The following is an 18,358-nucleotide window of genomic DNA, read 5'->3' as shown; positions in this document are numbered from 1 at the left end:
TCAAACCAACACAACTGTTGTTTCTTATTACGGAATAAGAAGTTCCCCTTTTCAACCTATCTTGGTTACAAGAATGGGACACAGTTCTTCTAATTCCAATATACTCGTAGGCCTCATTGTGGAAATTAAAAAAGAAAAATATATTTTATCAAACTATAAATATGTTAAATTTTTGGGACTCACATATTCGGTCGAAATGATTACCCGAATTCTTAATTACAAATGAACAATTATAATATTTAATTTTAATTGAGACGTATTATTTACGTATTTAAGTATTTTCCTTAAAAATTCCTTACACAGTATGGTACTAGTACTAAAAAGATCTGGTTCTGGTCATTGTTACTGAATCTTTACACTAGTGACGTCTCTGGAGAGAGAGAGAATGTTCTGAGTCATCAACAAGGTAAAGAAACGAAACGTGATCTGTTGAAGAAGTGAATATCTGAATTGAATAGCTGAAGCAATTCTCATGTAGTAAAAACTTGTAATCCTATATAAATTGTTGAAAAACTGAATGAAAGTTTCACTAGAATGATACAGCAAAATAGCAACTGGTAAATCAAGATGCTTTGTTGTCGCTTACACCAAAGAATGTCAGTTACCGCTCCTACAAACAGATTGGTGCAGCCTTTCTGCATCCGACCTCCGTTTGGATAAAAATCCACATCGCCCATTGGTTGCCATGATCCCAGTCCTCCAAGAATTAGGTTTTCTCCATTCGAATGTATAACATCCACAAACATGGCATCAGACGAGTCCAAACGGACCTTCGGATCTTGACTTTCAAACAGAGGGGCTGCAGGATCTAAACCTGAAACACGAGAGGAATGTTAAATATAAGCACATTTATGTTAATTAACCTGTCTTTTGCATTAAATATTACTTTTCATTAGACACAATACTAATGTGTTAGCAAATTATAATATCCAATTGAATGGCAGTTCATATTATTACTGTATTATTTATACAGAGCTTCTATTATATGTACAGATCCAGAAATAAAATTTTGTTTCTGGCTGTGTACTGACTGCTGGCGTGGTGTTTTGCTTCTCGGCTTTTCAAGCAGGTATCATTCGCTGCATTACAGAGCATGGCAGAAACACTCACCAGCGAACAGGGATGATAAAGAATGGACACTGAGCGAATTTTCCTGTGTTTTGTTTCTCTGTGCGCCAGCGTTTAGTTCCACTTTCAAGCACTAGAGGTTAGTGTAATCGAGCATATGCTAAGATAATAATTGAGAATAGAGTTGAGACACAGAATCCAAACATCGCCTACCTTATTGCATAATCCAGCAACGCTTTGCTTCAAATAAATTCAAGTTAACAGCTTTTCCTTATTTCTCAGTGACAAACTAGTTGTAATAATAATATTTTATATTTCAGATGTAATAAATTATATTATAAAATAACATAATACATTATAAAATTAAGTATCGAATTCGTTTAATATTTGTATATAATATAATATAGGTATATGGTTTTACTTCTCGTAAGAGTTTTGTTTTTTCCATTTTCAGCGCTATCAAATCATTACATATTTTAATTGTTGTTTGGGTCAACGTCTCAACTCTCATTATAAAGGAACTCTAGAGTCTAGACATTACAGTTAATGACGGATTTATTATTTTATGGATCCAATTCATTTTATTTGAGTACATAATGTACCTAGATGTATTAATTATATGTGTTATATTTCCACTGTGTCGACTGCTAGCTGGTGTGATGTCAGCGCCAACTCTAGGGAGAAAGCAGAATCTCACGCTTTAGCTGGCTTGAAGGTCATTGAAATCAGTCCGGCTACATCAAAGGTACCGACGCGAAGTGTCCATTCTTTATAATCCCTATTCGCTGCACTCACCAACCAACACGCTGGATGATTTCTTATTATTCCCAAAGTGTGGGTCACGACCCTCGGAGAGGGGGCGTCGTGTAAAGAGCTAAGGTGGGTCGCGAGATGATTTATATTAAAAAAAGAGAGAGGGAGGAGGGAGGAGAGGGAAGTGGAGGGGAGGGAGGGGAGGAGAGTGGCGGGAGGGAAACGAGAGAGGGGGAGGGAGGGAGAGAGGAGAGAGAGATCATTTTAAATTTCAAGGCGATTTCTCACTTTTGTTATTTTGATGGTAATCACTGACGGGAAATATATTTTGCATAAATACGAGGTTGCAAATGCTATCAAAAATTTAAGAGTTTCTTTTGCAAACTGCAGTATTCTTGCATTATTTTGATATAAAACTGATCTATGATCTGCAAAAAAAAATTAATAATGTGTTTTAGCCATGGACCCAAAAGTTTAGGTCTACTTCCCTTGCACACAAAAAAAAAAGATCAGCGAATGAAAGATAAGTATTTTCCCAGAAATGCTAACTTCACAAACTCCGCTGAACAGTTGGGCTTGATTTCTTGCAACGTTACTGCACGAGTTTTAGCTGCTTATCTGTATTCTATAATCTTTCCAAATTATCGTTATTTTCGATTTTAGAGAGATTTGTATTTTGCGAATGAGATTAAGTATCCGAACGGTAGTGGGGAGTCAGAAACAAAAGTCTCGCCCAAAAGTGGGTCGCGCCTTCATAAAGTTTGTAATCCGCTAGTCTAAAGTACAGAAACAGGTTGATCGTTTTTAAATACTTTTTTAAGCTCATGAGCCCTTTTCACCAAATGACATCCCGAACGCTTGCTGACCTGTGATGCGGCTGAGGTTCTTGAGTTCGGCGCCTGCAAATCCCGCGACGTGGGCGCCCAGACTGAAGCCTATGACGTGTACGTTGTGGATTGGCAGGCCGATGTGCTTGTTGAGGCCCGCGAGCAGCATGGACAGCTGTTTGCCCACCAGGCGCGTGTTGGCCGCCGCCCGCACGTAGTTGGGTATCACAGCTCCCGCCTCCCAGTCCACGCAGATCACATTGCACTCCTCCTGCAACGGCGCCAATATGCACAATATACAAATTTCTATCAAATATATTATTTGATTTAGTTTAGCAGTGTTAAGCCCGATATTTTTCTTCAGGGACAGAAGAAAGAAATAAATTCAGGCAGAGGTGGAAAAATGTATTGTGTTCCGAAGTAAAGGCCAGTTTGTATAATTGGCTAGAAAGTGGCAGAGTACACTACTCTACTAACACTTTTGTTAGAGTACCGTTCACACAAAGCTAATTTTTGGTAGAGGAAAGTTTTTTTTTTCCTTTTCTGAAGAGGGCCCTAAGCCGCAGCCTGAGACTTATTCTGCCGACCTTCTTATTGGGGGATGATGGTTGTTGAAGTTCTTAGGACCGCATTCCTGGAAGTATGTGATTCACTGCTTGGTGCCATTTTAGCGATTCAGTTACGGCATTTAGGCTTGGCTGAGTCTCCCTGTTGTCCGCAGCCTCCTTAGATCGATGCAGTGGCGGTTCCTCGGGGGAGGGAAGGGAGGAACGTCCTCCTCACATTTTTCTTCTTTTGAAAGTAAATACCAAATAAAATATGTGCCTTGAAATTCAAGGAAAATTCGATCATTTTTAAGTTCACGGCTATAAGAAAACCTTGGTTGATCGAGTTTTAAACGATGCGCGCTCATGTACTGCTATAAAACTGTGAGAAAGATGCGAGATTGTTTGTGTGGAGGAAAGTCAATCCATTCCTCCTTTACTGCAGTTAGCACACATAGACAACAGCGCGCTAGCGGCCAGAGAAAGAAGCAGAGTTTTAAAGCGAGTAAATGAACGGAGAGGGAGGAGATCCTTCTCTGAATCAGCGCATGGGCGGGAAATAGAAACCGACTGGTCGTGGAGCAAGCTCGCTACCGCTGCCATCTAACGATCTTGCATTCAACGAGACTATAACACAACTAGGAGGAGGCACAATAAAACAGTTTTAAAACTACGCTATGAAAGACACCATATAAACTTTTTTTACAAATTATAAATCAAAAATTTTATTCATTGCACTTTATATAGGTTACTATTCATGATTTGAAACTTTCAAGGCTATTTGAAAGTTAAAGTCGTGTTTATATAAAACAAAGAGGAAGTAGTTCTACGTTAGTATCGCAGATCTTTTTGGCCCCTGAAATTCATTTCCGTTCATTGTGTACTAGACAGAGCAACAGCCAAGTTGTCGGTTTTATACAAATATATTTGAAATTGAAAGTAAGTAGGTACTCCAAACTACATTATTTTCAACATAAAAAATTGGGCACCGGCAACTTTGAACAATAATGGTAGTATGACTTTACAAGAACTGATATTCTTCAAAAGCATGTTGTACTGAACTTGTACAATGTACATGTGGCAACACATACCACGTGGGTGGGTGCAGTGTTCTCGCTTTCCTCAGATTATTTCCCATTCCCATTTCTGTGGTTCCGATTAAGTGTTAGTAGCTATAGTCTCTTCCAACACGTGTGGTGCTGTAGTGTGCTCGAAAAATGCTGCGAGGTGAATTTCCTTGTAATTATTAATGTGTGCAATTATTCAACAATGAATGGGAGTGAAAACATTATATATATATATATATATATATATATATATATATATAATGGGAAACTTAGGAAACTCAGTTTACAAGAACAGATTATTGCTATACAGAAGGGAAGGCCAACCCCAACACTACCTGCTCTTACATGTGTGCATGTTGGCTAATTTGTAGCATGTTTCATTAAAGAAGGTGTCATTTCGTCCTGTTACTTCCTTTCCTCCTCTTAAGAAATACGCAGGAGTCGCCACTGGATCGATGGTATCTTTACAAATCATGTACTACGTCATGCTGCATTCTATATTTACCTGAAGATCGCAGATTTATTTTTTTTACTTATTTTTAGAATTATTTTAGTTTTTTAGGTTTTTATTTATCCTTAATGATATACTTTATTTTATTGAATGAGATATTATTAGTTTTAATTCTGGATCTATTGTTATAACATTTTCATTTGATTGAATGTCCTTAATATTTATGGGTTTTGTATTTTTTATTTCTTCTTTGATTATTTTGGAAAGTGACGATTCAATTACCGAATCCTCCAATTATAATTGGTATTACTATAAAGAAAATTATAATGAATGCATGAGCAGTAACAATTACGATATAGATTTGGTCATCTCCGATTAATGAACCTGGTTGACCAAGTTCAGCGCGGATTAATATTCTTAGTGATGTTCACACTATACCTGCTGCATCCTATATTTACCTGAAGATTGCAGCACCGTAGATACCGTGATCCACCATGACTTCAGGTCTGAGGGAGCTACATAGATTTATTTTTTTATTTTATTGGGTTACTTTACGACGCTGTATCAACATCTCAGGTTATTTAGCTTCTGAGTGAAATGAAGGTGATAATGCCGGTGAAATGAATCCGGAGTCCAACACCGAAAGTTACCCAGCATTTGCTCGTATTGGGTTGAGGGAAAACCCCGGAAAAACCCTCAACCAGGTAACTTGTCCCGACCGGGATTCGAACCCGGGCCACCTGGTTTCGCGGCCAGACGCGCTGACCGTTACTCCACAGGTATGGACCGCTGCATAGATATACTAGATCCCTGGTCTGTCTTAGTCCGCTGTGGAAGCCCCTTCGACTCCCTGGGATTATATGCAGCTCCCCCAGACAGATGACACCTGTAGACGAATCACAGCATCACGTCTGCTGGATTTCCTGGTCGATCTAAGACCATTGTAGATAAGCAAAAGACATCAACGATTGACGAATTTTGGAAAGATGCTGCAAGAACGCGACGATTTCCTACGCTAGGTGCTTTTGTTGCAAATGTGTTTTCATTGTTCGAGAAGACTTATGTTTATGAAGCTGCATTTTCATTAATGAAATTAACAAAGTCATATATTCATAGCAGAATGTCGGATAAACACTTGTCTAATTATCTTCGGTTAATGACTTCTAAGAAAATTAACGCAAACATTCATGAACTTGTGAAGAGAACGCGTTGTCAGCTTTCTACGAAAGCAGCTTGTTCGTCCAAAATGTAAGATGTAAATAAATCTATTTGTCGCAAAGAAGTAGCCTACGTTTATTATTCCAATAAGCATTTTTCCCTTTAACGAAAACACTCATTGCATTTCTCTCACATAAATTATTCATTCCTGAACAAAAAGAGCGCTTATTGATACAGAGCTGACTAGTCTTTCAATATCGCGCGTTCGCAGGCTTCCTCTACCCTCGCGCTGGTGAGAACCAACGCTACATTTGGTCAAAGCAGCTACGTCCTTGACAGTCGCGAGCACCATGGTGCTCTTTCAATGACATTTGGTGCTCTCGTTATGAGATTCAAAAGTGTTCGCGAGCACGAACACTCCTTAGATCCATTTTCCATTCAAACATTGTTATATAAGTCAGAACAAATAGTGTTACCATCCATTCATTATATCTTAGGGTGCTATTCATAGACATTTCGCAGCACGCGCTACGAGAGTACTAAGCTAGCCCCGGCTATCCACTGGTTACTAGTACAGAATTCAAATCATATCCTATCGCTAACACTGGTTTATGAATACGAAAAACGATGATCATCCACCGAAAGCCCGCGCTAAAAATGTCTATGAATACGGCCCTATGAGACCTGATAGGCCTTCCCATATTTCATGGTACGTAACTCCTTTTAATTCAGTGTGGATTAAAAAAATCAGTATTATTCAACAGAATAATATGGCTCCTTGTGCGGAGCTTCACTTGACAGATCTCCAGTCCTCCTTAGCTCTGAAACATTTGTTTAAAAGGAGAAATTCATAGCCTTTGAAGAACAGAAGATACAAAAAAGAATACAAACATTACGGAAAGTTTCTCTTAAATATCTGGCTATGTTCGAGACCTATGCGAAAAAACTTTCTCACTTATGAAATACCTCAAGAACAAAGCAGGATCACGATTGACTAATTCACATCTGCAGGACTGTTACGTGTAGCTACAAGCGACTTCTCCTTGGACATCACTGAAATTCTGAGTAACATTTAAGTTCAAGGATATCATTATCTTGGTGAATGTTTTAAAAATAAATTTGTTTGTTTGTTTATTTTATTTATATATTCATATAGGCCTATTAAACCTATTCAATTTCATGGTGCTCACTCACTTACTATTACATGTGAGCGGTGCTCACAATCTTTAAAAGGTTGAGAACCCTTACACTAGCGGAGCCTCAGTTCGGCACTCCTGATTTAGATGAATATTTTTTCTTGTTTTAAGTTCTCTATCCATGCTCCAAAGGTTTCCCGCATATTAGTCAGTTCAGTATTCTTTTCTCTGTAAGTTGTAAAGAAAGATGTTGTCTGTACGCGATTTAACTTGTATACAACGCTTCGCTCTTCACTGATCCTCTCATTAAATTTGTTTTCTGGTTCAAATATTTTGACAATGGCTATTACACTTTTACTACGTCATACTACTTTTGACCAATAAAACGGTAGGAAAGGACGTCTTTAAATCAATCATGGCTGCTTATCGCACAATTTTATCGCTTCCCTAGCATTTGTTTAATTCTATCACTTCCGTAGCAGTTTCTTGTTTTTATCACTACACTAGCATTTGTTTCTTTGTTTTCCAACATTTCAAACTGCAAATTCTTTACGGTGCTATAAAACATGCTTTGCGATCATAATTTGTTTCCCGCATAGATAGTCGACTGGAAATGGCGGCTCCGTTCAAACATTTTGGTGAAGGTAACATTAGTGAAATAGAATTCTGTAAGTCAATATTAATATCTATTTTATTGTATTAGAGTACTTTATTTATTCTAATATTTATATACTTTCTTCTGTTTTTATCACCTCCCTACATTTATTTCTTTGTTTGCCAACATTTCAAACTGCACATTCTTTACGGTACTATAAAACATGCTTTGCGATAGTCATTTGTTTAGAGCATAGACAGTCAACTGAAAATGGCGGCTCTGCGTTTTGGTGAAGTTAACATTAGTGAAATAGAATTTCAGGAAGTCAATATTTTATTATATTAGCGTACTTTATTTCTTCTAATCTTTATATACTTTCTTCTAATCGTGTAATAATCAATTAAATCTCACTCGAGTTTTGATTTTCTGTAGATAAATCAAAACCTCTAGTGAGATTACTTAGGAAGTGTTGCATATTAACAGCACTCGGCCACCTTGACTATCATTAAAGCTTTCAGAACCTCACAGAGGTCTGATCTCTTCAGGAGAGAGTCCAAGGTCACTTGAGGGTGAAATTGTGCTGCCGTGATTAAAAGCCGAGTCATCGCATGAAGGGTGGGAAGAGCTGCAACGATTTCGCGGTTGAGTTGAGAGCTATGTGGAACACCGTCCAGGTTCCGAGAAGTGAGTGGCTTGATGGAGTGTCAATCTCTCATGGGGAATCTTATGTATTAATCACTTTTACCTACGCTCTGTGGGTCACAGAGTGGACTACTTCCCTTTCTTTCCACACCTGACGCTTTCAGTATGACGAAACTGAAATCTAGTTTGCAGTTTTTTTTTTTTTTTTGCACAAGGCGTCGTTTTGGTTCGTTACGTTTTAATGTTCTACACCTCAATTTGTTGTTCATCTCGTTCTGAGTTACCTGCATATAAATGAAAGTTTTTAACATCTGAGGTTATTTATTGCAAGATGTCCTTGCTGTACCCCAGAATTAAAGGGCAGCTTTGATACTACTTGGGGACAAATGGCCGTAGGTTTGAATCCCATCTACATCCCGGAGACGTGACGGCTCCATTTCAAGCAAATTAGATTCTGATGTGAGGCTAACAATGAAGTATGAAAACTATTCATCTCATTCAAGAACAAAGAAATCAAGTAAAACAATTGAATAAATAAAAATAAATAAATAAATAATAATAATAATAATAATAATAATAATAATAATAATAATAATAATCTGATTGGCTATGTGCTGTATATTTTTAGTAGAGCCATCAATGTAGCTCAGCTGGCCTGCTGATTCGGAGCTGCGCTCGGGCTTGGGTTGGTTGGTTTGATTGATTGGTTTCTTCCGAGGTTTTCCCCAGCCGTGGGACTGATGCCGGATGGTCTATGGCGAGTCCTCGACCTCATTTCACTTCACCCCCGTTTGGTCTGATTACCTGGTTGGTTTTTTCCGAGGTTTTTCCCAACCATAAGGCAAATGCCAGGTAATCTGTTGGCGAATCCTCGGCCTCCCCTCATCTAACTACATCTCGCCAAAAAATTGTAAAAAATTGAAATTGAAAAAATTGTAAAATTTTGACTTGTTCCACATCTTAAAGCTTCATTGCTAATGTAAGATCTATGGAATACAATAAATGAAATGAAAAAAATGAAAAAACAAACCCAGCATTCTCCAGTTTTTTTTTTTTTTTTTGCCTTTCTCTTATGTATTATATCTAGGAAGAATTCATATTTTGCTATATGAAGTTGTTACGACACCAGATCTATTCCTTCCTCATTATTACAAATAAAGGTCCGCTCCCACTTAGCGGAATCGAACCGAACAGAATTTCTCTTACAATGTATGTATTTAAATGGAAGATAGCAGAAAGCGGCGCGTCGACTCGAACAGAAGAGAATTCAGGAGCTAGAATATTTATTCCACTGCCGGAATAGAATTTCTTGTTTCGGGCATGATCGTAAGTTCTCGTGAAGCGTTCGTGAAAAAAAACAAATGAACCACATCCATTCTTGGCGGCTTAATTTGTTTACTATTCAAAGTTATTGCTGAAATAGTACGTATACAAAAATCGCAATGTAATATGAACGAAGAAAAATTAATAAATCATGTGTAGAATTATTCCCTTTTGTAGCCTATGACAAAATACCAAACACAAAAGTGCTGTTCGGTTCGATTCCATTAGGTGTGAGTGGCAGCAGACTTTTCGTTTCGATTCGATTCGGTTCGATTCTGCTAAGTGGGAGCGGGCCTTAAGACTTTCTCGTTCTAGTCTGTTCACGGTTACAAAAATGAGGCGCAGCCCTTCGATTCCGCTACATAAATAACAAATCTATCAAGTTTAATTTTTAACAAAATATTGTTAAATTCGATGTGTATCTGGACCTTTAATTATTTTAATCTTCAGTCCAGTTTTTGGTACTTGTCAGATATGAAGGCCTTTCTAGGACCAATGCAGATAATCTGTACGAGCTAGTTAGGCTGTCGCATACTTTTATGAATGATGGATATGGTGTAATGAATTAGCAGAAAATATCGAAGTATCCTAAGAAAACTTACCCCAGAGTCTTTCTGTGTATCTCAAATTTCACTGGCACTGCCGGGTATCGAACTATGTTCTCTTCAGTGAAAGGTTGTCGTTCTCGGCTCTCTTTTAACTCACGAGAACAATTTCATTTCATGCTATATGATTAAAAATGTGTGCAATTTTTAGAGATGGAAACTCAATTGTACGCACTGAGCATGTCACTTGTAATTTCAACAGTAACATTGCGCTGTAGAAGAGAAAGTCTGCGCATTTGACAAGTTCGCTGCTAACAATTCAATTTTAAAGCTTTCGGCGAATACTGATTGATTCTGGAAAGTGAGGAAAAACGCAATCATTTAACCGGAAAGACGTCATACCGCCCAACTCGAGATTGTAATCTTTCGTGCAGAAAGAAGAAAGTGTTGGCAAAGCATGACACTTTGGTTCGTTTGTGTCTAATTACCGGATGAGGCTATTGGCAGAACTGCTGCAGGTACAGCGGTGATGATCCTGATCAAGGCGATAGTCCGATGTAATACGTACATCCAACAAGGGCTAGTAAGCTTTCATTTGTGACTTTCTATTTCTGTAATCAGAAATGTAATCGGTAACATGAAATGTGAATGAAGATGTATTAAACCACAGTCTAGTATAACTTAGTCACGAAGCTCAATACGTAGTAAATATGGATCCATAGATAGTCGCTGACCACTAGGATCGCTAATATCGTCTCATTACAGACAATGCGAAATAGTACCGGCACAGTCTATTGTTCCTAGCACCCTCACAACAACTCAAGTTTCGTGACTGTATATACTAGACTGTGATTAAACTGTATTAATTTGTAAACTTGTGTGTATATACATACAACCTCAAGATTTCTTATCTTATTTAAGAGTGTTGGCTATTCTAAACATAAAGTTAAATAACTTAGAAAAAATTACACACAAAATGTTTTTAACGGGAAAAATAATGGTGCTTTTACAAGACAGTTTGGAGTGGACTTTTATCAATGTTATTACAGAACTATAGGAATCAGGGTGTGTCGGAAACTGGATATACTTTCCTCTTTGAGATAAAGAAAAGGAAAGAGTATCCAATTCGTTGAGGACCAATTACTAAATTTTATTAGCAATGGAAAATTCTTTCGTTCAAATCACCACTGAAGGAAAAACTCTTTAGAAGATATAAATTATTGTGTAATATACCTATGTGTGTGTGCGTGCGTGTGTGTGTATCTCTATACAATCCACAGCTTCAGATAAATTACTTGGCGTGTAATATAAGCAGTAACATGAGCTGCTGCCAGGAAGTCAAAAGGAGGATAGCAATGGCAAAGGAAGCTTTTAATAGAAAAAGGAGCATCTTCTGCGGATCTCTGGAAAAAAAAAAAAACTAAGGAAAAGACTAGTGAAGTGCTTTGTATGGGTTGTAGCATTGTATAGGGCTGAAACTGGTCTTTCATAGAAAATAAGTGAATTTTAACTCATAGTATAAATAAATACATTGAATTAATAATTCTAAGTAGGCCCCTGTTACTATTTAAGCCAGTGCTTACAGAAACTCTCTCTGGCATTCAAGAGCAAACAAGACTTTCTTGTTTCTTCAGTCTTCACTCCTATGATCGCTGGAAAGTAAAAATGTTAAATGTCCCGTTTTGGCCTTCTGAAGACTCTGGCAAGTCCAGTTGAAACTTATTTTGCGCATATAGCCAGCGCAATGGATATAAGGAGAATATAAACATACCGTAGTCTGTTCCCTCCCTCTACGGGTCAACTACAAGGGGAGGTAAAGAGCATGTGACTTTGCGTGACTGTTTACATTCTCCAACTACCCATTAAGCTGACTTTACATCTTATAAACGTGTGCAAGACGAGTTTAGGCTGGAATTTCATGAACCTGGCATTCCTAAGAGTCAATAATACTACGTTTAATTGCCAAGTGCGTAAGTTCTCGAGAATTTGCGGGATATTAGGCTGTTTTTTTAATATTTCCAAATTGAAAACATTTACTCGTCCTTTTGTTAAGATTTTAATTATCGCCACCAAATCTGAGTCTTCGCCCATAGCAGTCCTTGTTCACATCCAGTAGCTGCATGAGGCAGTTTGTAGTTTCACGTGCAATCGGGAATAGTGGGATTTGATGCTGATACGATATGCACCGGTGGCTACCTGTGACTACGAAATGTTTCTGGTATTTTTAAGCTCATATTAGGAAGTTAAACTCGTTATTACACGCCTCGACTCGGATACTGCCAGAAGAAAATGCAAATCCACGAGAGCCCCTTGAGATATCTCGAACAAGGAAGTAAGATACGATTTCCGTAAAGTAAATCGGAACAAAGCTGACACGCAACAAAGAGATAAGAACATTATTACGCAACCCAAATGACTGCCGCACAGAATCTCTCTAATTTTTGTGAGACACTAGTTCTAACTCGGAAGATAAATAAGAATATTATAGTTCACGAAGAATTTTGACTTTCATTTCGATCAAGATCGCGATATTCACCATCATCATCATCATCATCATCATCATCATCATCATCATCATCATCATTCAAAACTTTGATTTCCTGCATGCTTTTCGCCTCATTAAACAAAATTATTCGTCCAGCGTCGTCTGAATCTTCCAACTTCTCTTCTTTCAGTTGAAAGGAAAACAAATATAATTACTGGGAGTCTTACACTATCCATTCCGGAGCCATCCATTTGGTACGGATGTCAATTTTCCCCCTTGACCATAGCCCATTTGAGTACAACAATATTTCCATTTATTTTTAAGTTGTACCACAGTCTAGTATATACAGTCACAAAGCTCAATACGTAGTAAATATGCATACATTAGATAGTTGCTCACCACTAGGATCGCTAATATCGCCTCATTACAGGCAATGCAAAATATTGCCGGCACAGTCTATTGTTTCTAGCACCCTCAAAACTCAAGCTTAGTGACTGTATATAGTAGACTGTGGTTGTACTCTTGAATTGTCTTGTATATTATCCGTTTCGTTTACTTTTGGTCATTGTAAGGCTAATGACGTTTGTCAATTATTCTGCATTAAATAAATAAATATTTGTAATTAACGGGACATAGCCTATTTGCGTACAAGGTAGCCTATAGCATATTGTTTATTGTTTATTGTTAGTAAAATAACATGTACAAAAATACAGACTTAATTCTTCCCTGAAGGAGTAAAAACTCGTGCTCAGAGAGAAATATACCTATATTATTCAGGTATACTGTTGGTAACATGAAAAATCTAGTATTGTTATACTATTCTTTTACACAGTTGGTAATATGAATACTCGATAGATGTATCGTTCTTTTACACGGCTCGTAGCATGAAAAATCGATTACTTACTATGCCATTCCTTTACACAGCCAGTAACATGAAAAATTGATTACTATACCATATTTCGGGATATAACAGTCATCATTAATTAATAATGCTATTTAAAGTCTTATGTTTATCTCAATGTTAAAAGTAATGTTACAAGTAAATGAGAATGGGGAGAAAATGATCTCTTAGATGATTCCAAGTTTTGTTTCCACAGAAATATGAAGGACAATGTAAAATCATGAAACTTCTCTAAAATCTGTATGTGATAATGAGTTAGTTTTAATTTAAATAAATGTGATAAATAACCACGAAAGAAATTAAGGCTTTATGTTTGATTAACGGTAATTTCATAGAAACGATTTTAAATTATGATGTTATGTCCCATGGGTTAATTCCTACTATCGATGTGAGAACATGAAATGAGTTACGATTTTTACTAAAATTTAAAGACGTGTTTTAAACTAACAATTTTAATTAAAAACATAACATTGTTTAATGTCAACAATTATATCTTGTACATAAATTTCGGAAATCGAGCCTTGTTGCTTCAGCTTACAAAGTCAGCATGCTGTTTCGCTGGTTATTCTCAATTTCTTTCGCATTGCGTCTTCAGGTACACGACTGTAGTTTGCAAGACAGGTAGTAGTACGATTAAAGAGGCTAATTGTAATTCCAGCAGCGATCTCTTAACGGATACACGTCGTTCCATTGTGTTGACCGAGTTCCTGTCTCTTCCTGCCGCATTGTTCAGCCATCAGAACAAATTTCACTAAATTTGCATTCGTTCTACTACATACCACTCTACTAACGACTACCAAATGTGAGAGTGATCGTGGTGGTGGTGCTAATGAGGCGGTGATGCAATTATGATACTTACTATTTTTCTGTTCCGAATTCACCTTAGCCTGAAGGCTTGTTGTTTCTTTTTCTCCATAGAATAGGTCATAGATGAAGCATGGAGAGATAAGTCCGAGGTTCCGCCATTGAATTACCTGACATTCATCTTACAATTGAGGAAAATTTCAGAAAAAATCGACACGTGCACAGTTTTATGTAATGCTAGCAGTGTGCGGATGGGCATTATCATGCTGCAGAATCACTTGCTGCAGTCTTCTCGGTCGTTTTTCTTGAATTGCAGTCCCAAGACACTGAGTTTTTATCAATAAATCTCATTGTCAGCAATGATTCTTACATTCCTCGGAAGCATTTCATAGTAGATGACGCCTTGCCTGTCCACAGACGCACAATATTAGCTTAGGTGAATAGATACCAGATTTTGCACGGGAGTTACTTTTTTGTTAAGGTTCAGCCATTCATTTCTGTTCTTTAATGTCCATTGAAAAGCGTAATTTTTCGTCGCCAGTAATAAAATAGGACAAAAACATCGATGTTTTTGACGAGCTAAAGAATGACAAAAAATCAAAGCAGCAAAAATGATAACATACTGTTTTTTTTTCTTTTTACTCAAAACGTACGGTATACATACACCCGATTTTATTAATTTTTGCCCATGGAATGCAAATGTCTTACGATGGTCGATTGACCACAATTCATCACATTGGACAATTTCTGAGTTGACGTGGATCATCGTGAGTTAAATCGTTTGAACGGTCTTAAAAGTCGGTCTTCCTGAACGTGGAGAATAATTTATGTTGAAGTGAGAAAATTATTTTCGTGCCATACTTTCGCCGATGGCGTTCCCCCGTGAACGGCAGAAATGTTTCTAGCGACCTCCTATGCCTTTACTCCTCAGTTAATCACAAACAAGTGGATCTGTCAAAAATTTTATTTTCTTCTACTTGACACTTTATTTTCCTTAGCTCATAATTAAGCCAAATTTTCTTAAATGTTGAACAAACATATTCAGTTTGACAATACTATGACATTAAAATGACAAAAAATCAAAAATAACTTTCTTGCAAAATTCCTATTGGCATGGAAAATAAAAACACTACGAACCCATGTATCAACCTATTATGTTTCCTTCTTTAACTCGCCTATTACCCTGTCTGCCATCACATGTTTATTATTATTAAGTTATTATTCTTTATTCGAATCAAGAGTAGAAGGTAAAGGGAGGAGGGGTAGACCAAGAATAGAATGGGAACAATACGTTAATGATGTGGTGAGGAGAAGAGGGAAGGAAATCCGGGAAATAAGAAGATTGGAATTGGACCGGGAGAGATATAAGAAATGGGTGGAGGACCCGACGCTGCAAGGCATAAGGGATAGACGAAGAAGAAGAAGTTATTATTCTTGACTCTAAATCGTAGGTCAGCGACATCTTAACCAATATAGATTGCGTCACGTGGTTGACCTTATCAAGTGTTGCTGCTTTGCAAACACACCTATGCTCAAACCATACACGGAGGAAGGAAACGTGAGGTGTACAAGGGGCAGGAACAAGTCCTTGCACTTGAATGCTAATTCATGTTAATGAACCTTTAAAGGTATCCTTCACCCATTCATTAGAACACACATACCGGCCGGAAAGAGTGGCGAGAATAATTAAAGACTGCTGGAGAATAGGTGGAGGCCAGACGAGAGAGGAGGGAGGGAGAAATGCCTCCACAATGACTATAATGAACGAGATTGCTAGTCGAGAACTTTATTGCAAGAAGACCCGCCTAGCCTAGTGAGTTAACCTGACGGTTTCTGATAGAAGTGGTGAGATTTATGATGGAGAAAACAGTTAGGGGCAAGTTTTATCCGAGTACTTCGAGTTCTCTGATATTCTTTGTGTTCAAGAGAAATTTGAGTAGGAAAAGAATCCTAAGCACCAGTTGATTTCCGTAATGTTATTATTCCTGTGATAATGGGGTTGGATCCAGCTTACAAGGAAACCTTCAAAACCTGTCATGTTGTAAATGTTATTCAATTTTCGTACAAAGGAAGACGCTGAAATGAAAGAGCGAATAAAAAAAAATTGGCTTATTATGTGAACTACAAGATCCTCAAAATGAGGTATAAAAATATTGAGTGACAATCAGCGCGTCTGGCTGCGAAACCAGGTGGCCCGGGTTCGAATCCCGGTCGGGGCAAGTTATCTGGTTGAGGTTTTTTCCGGGGTTTTCCCTCAACCCAATACGAGCAAATGCTGGGTAACTTTCGGTGTTGGACCCCGGACTCATTTCACCGGCATTATCACCTTCATATCATTCAGACGCTAAATAACCTAGATGTTGATACAGCGTCGTAAAATAACCCAATAAAAAAAATTGAAAATCATTTAAGTAGCCCAATGGCTGTACTCATACGGTTAGCTTTCCGAGACCAGAAGCTCCCCCTCCCTTCCTGTGTGGATGCTACAGCGGCTTAGCTTATCGTATCAGACACTCTGCAAGAAAAAGCATGCATGCAAGTATTTATTTCAACCAGTAAAAGATTCCACATTGTCGCATACTGATGCAGACCTATGCATGTTTTATTTTGTCTTCAGTATCACTGAATCTATTAAATGTTTTTAGGCTTGCTATGCAATATTTTCGTGAGAGAAATGTTAAAGAAATGGCTTTTTTATTGACCGTCTATACAGTTAACAACTTGTCTTTATGAACAACCGCGTTTCGGAATAATACATCTCATCTTCAGTGTTCCTGTTGATATTAATTACACTGTGTCAAGTCCATGTCATTGTACCTCATTATGTTCATTTAGGTTTACGTTAATGAATTCAGCTTTTACATTCACTTGCCAAACAAATATCGTGCAATTAATTGTTATTATTTACATTATGATTCATGAACCACATATTATTTACTTATTTGGTAGTATATACCTACTGTATATACACTTTTATTCTTTTACGGAAAATTCTAATATATACACATTCATATTTTTATATAAAATTATTACATATGAGGAGCATCGTTTCAAAACGTATTATGTGCCCCTTACAATTTTTTTACACGAACGACGAAAAACTGGATTACTCGCAAACCGGAGAAGTTTTCAAAACACTACACAAAACCATTTTTAAGTACTGGTTTGACAGTTTACAAATATGGCGACTTGGAACCATCAGACTTCACAGCCTGAAAGATAAATAAGTAGAAAGTAAGAAATTTAATTTCGTCAACTGGGGGACTTAATACGTTTTGAAACGATGCTCCTCATATATAATAAAATATTGTCACTCCCATATTGAGTAAAATTCTTTAAATTATCATATATACAAATAGCTTATTGTCAGTGTATTTATTTGATGACGTGAATTATTGCATATTTTTAATGTGGCTTACTTTATGTCTAAATGTTTTTAAAAGTTGTTTAATTTGGTTATTAAAATTTAAAATACCCTGGGTTTTTATTTTTGCGTCCAGGTATTTCTTGTCTAGCATTTGTTTTCTTCATTACGGTGTTGAGGAAAGAGCAACAGACGACATTCTACTGTGATTCAAATTTGTCTTCAAAACTGTATAAATATTATACATACTTTTCTCTTCTTTTTATATTTTATTATGTTTTTTATATAATTCATTTGCAATGGCAGCCCCTGTGGGGGGAAGTAAAATAAGAAAATAATAAATTAATAATACTTAAGCTGTCTATGCCTATCTATTTTTTTAATTTGTAGAGTTATTGTAAATGTGTTGTAAGTTCCGGACCTCCATCGTCAGCTATTAGAGCAACAGCACATCTTCAATTGAAGATTGTACATAGTAGAATATATGAATACGTAAAGATAACTGTACATCCAATTTAAGTACGTTACTATTACTGTATATAAACTCCAGGGACGTAGATATTAAACTTGCCAAACTTTAGCAACTGTTAAGGACAATCAAATCAACTCTATTAAAGAAAGTTCGACCAGAAACAATTTTGAAATTATATAAAGTTATGGCAGTCCCGGCATTATTATATGGATCAGAGACATA

General features: G+C 37.1%; 1 protein-coding gene across 4 annotated transcripts in view; it reads right to left on the bottom strand.

The window, feature by feature from the left end:
- The window catches only part of LOC138694815 (uncharacterized), a 274,848-nt gene that overhangs the window by 18,465 nt on the left and 238,025 nt on the right, over window positions 1-18,358 (bottom strand). For all 4 annotated transcript variants that reach the window (XM_069818908.1, XM_069818907.1, XM_069818909.1 and 1 more), the window contains 2 exons: window positions 2,688-2,919; window positions 587-814 (listed from right to left, as the gene is read on the bottom strand). In XM_069818908.1, the coding sequence (XP_069675009.1) occupies window positions 587-814; window positions 2,688-2,919 (460 nt within the window). The remainder of the gene's footprint in view (window positions 1-586; window positions 815-2,687; window positions 2,920-18,358) is intronic.

Source organism: Periplaneta americana, chromosome 2, assembly GCF_040183065.1.
Source record: "Periplaneta americana isolate PAMFEO1 chromosome 2, P.americana_PAMFEO1_priV1, whole genome shotgun sequence".
Lineage (NCBI taxonomy): Eukaryota > Metazoa > Arthropoda > Insecta > Blattodea > Blattidae > Periplaneta > Periplaneta americana.
The sequence above is the reverse complement of the archived record's forward strand: the minus strand, read 5'-3'. Positions and strand labels throughout refer to the sequence as shown.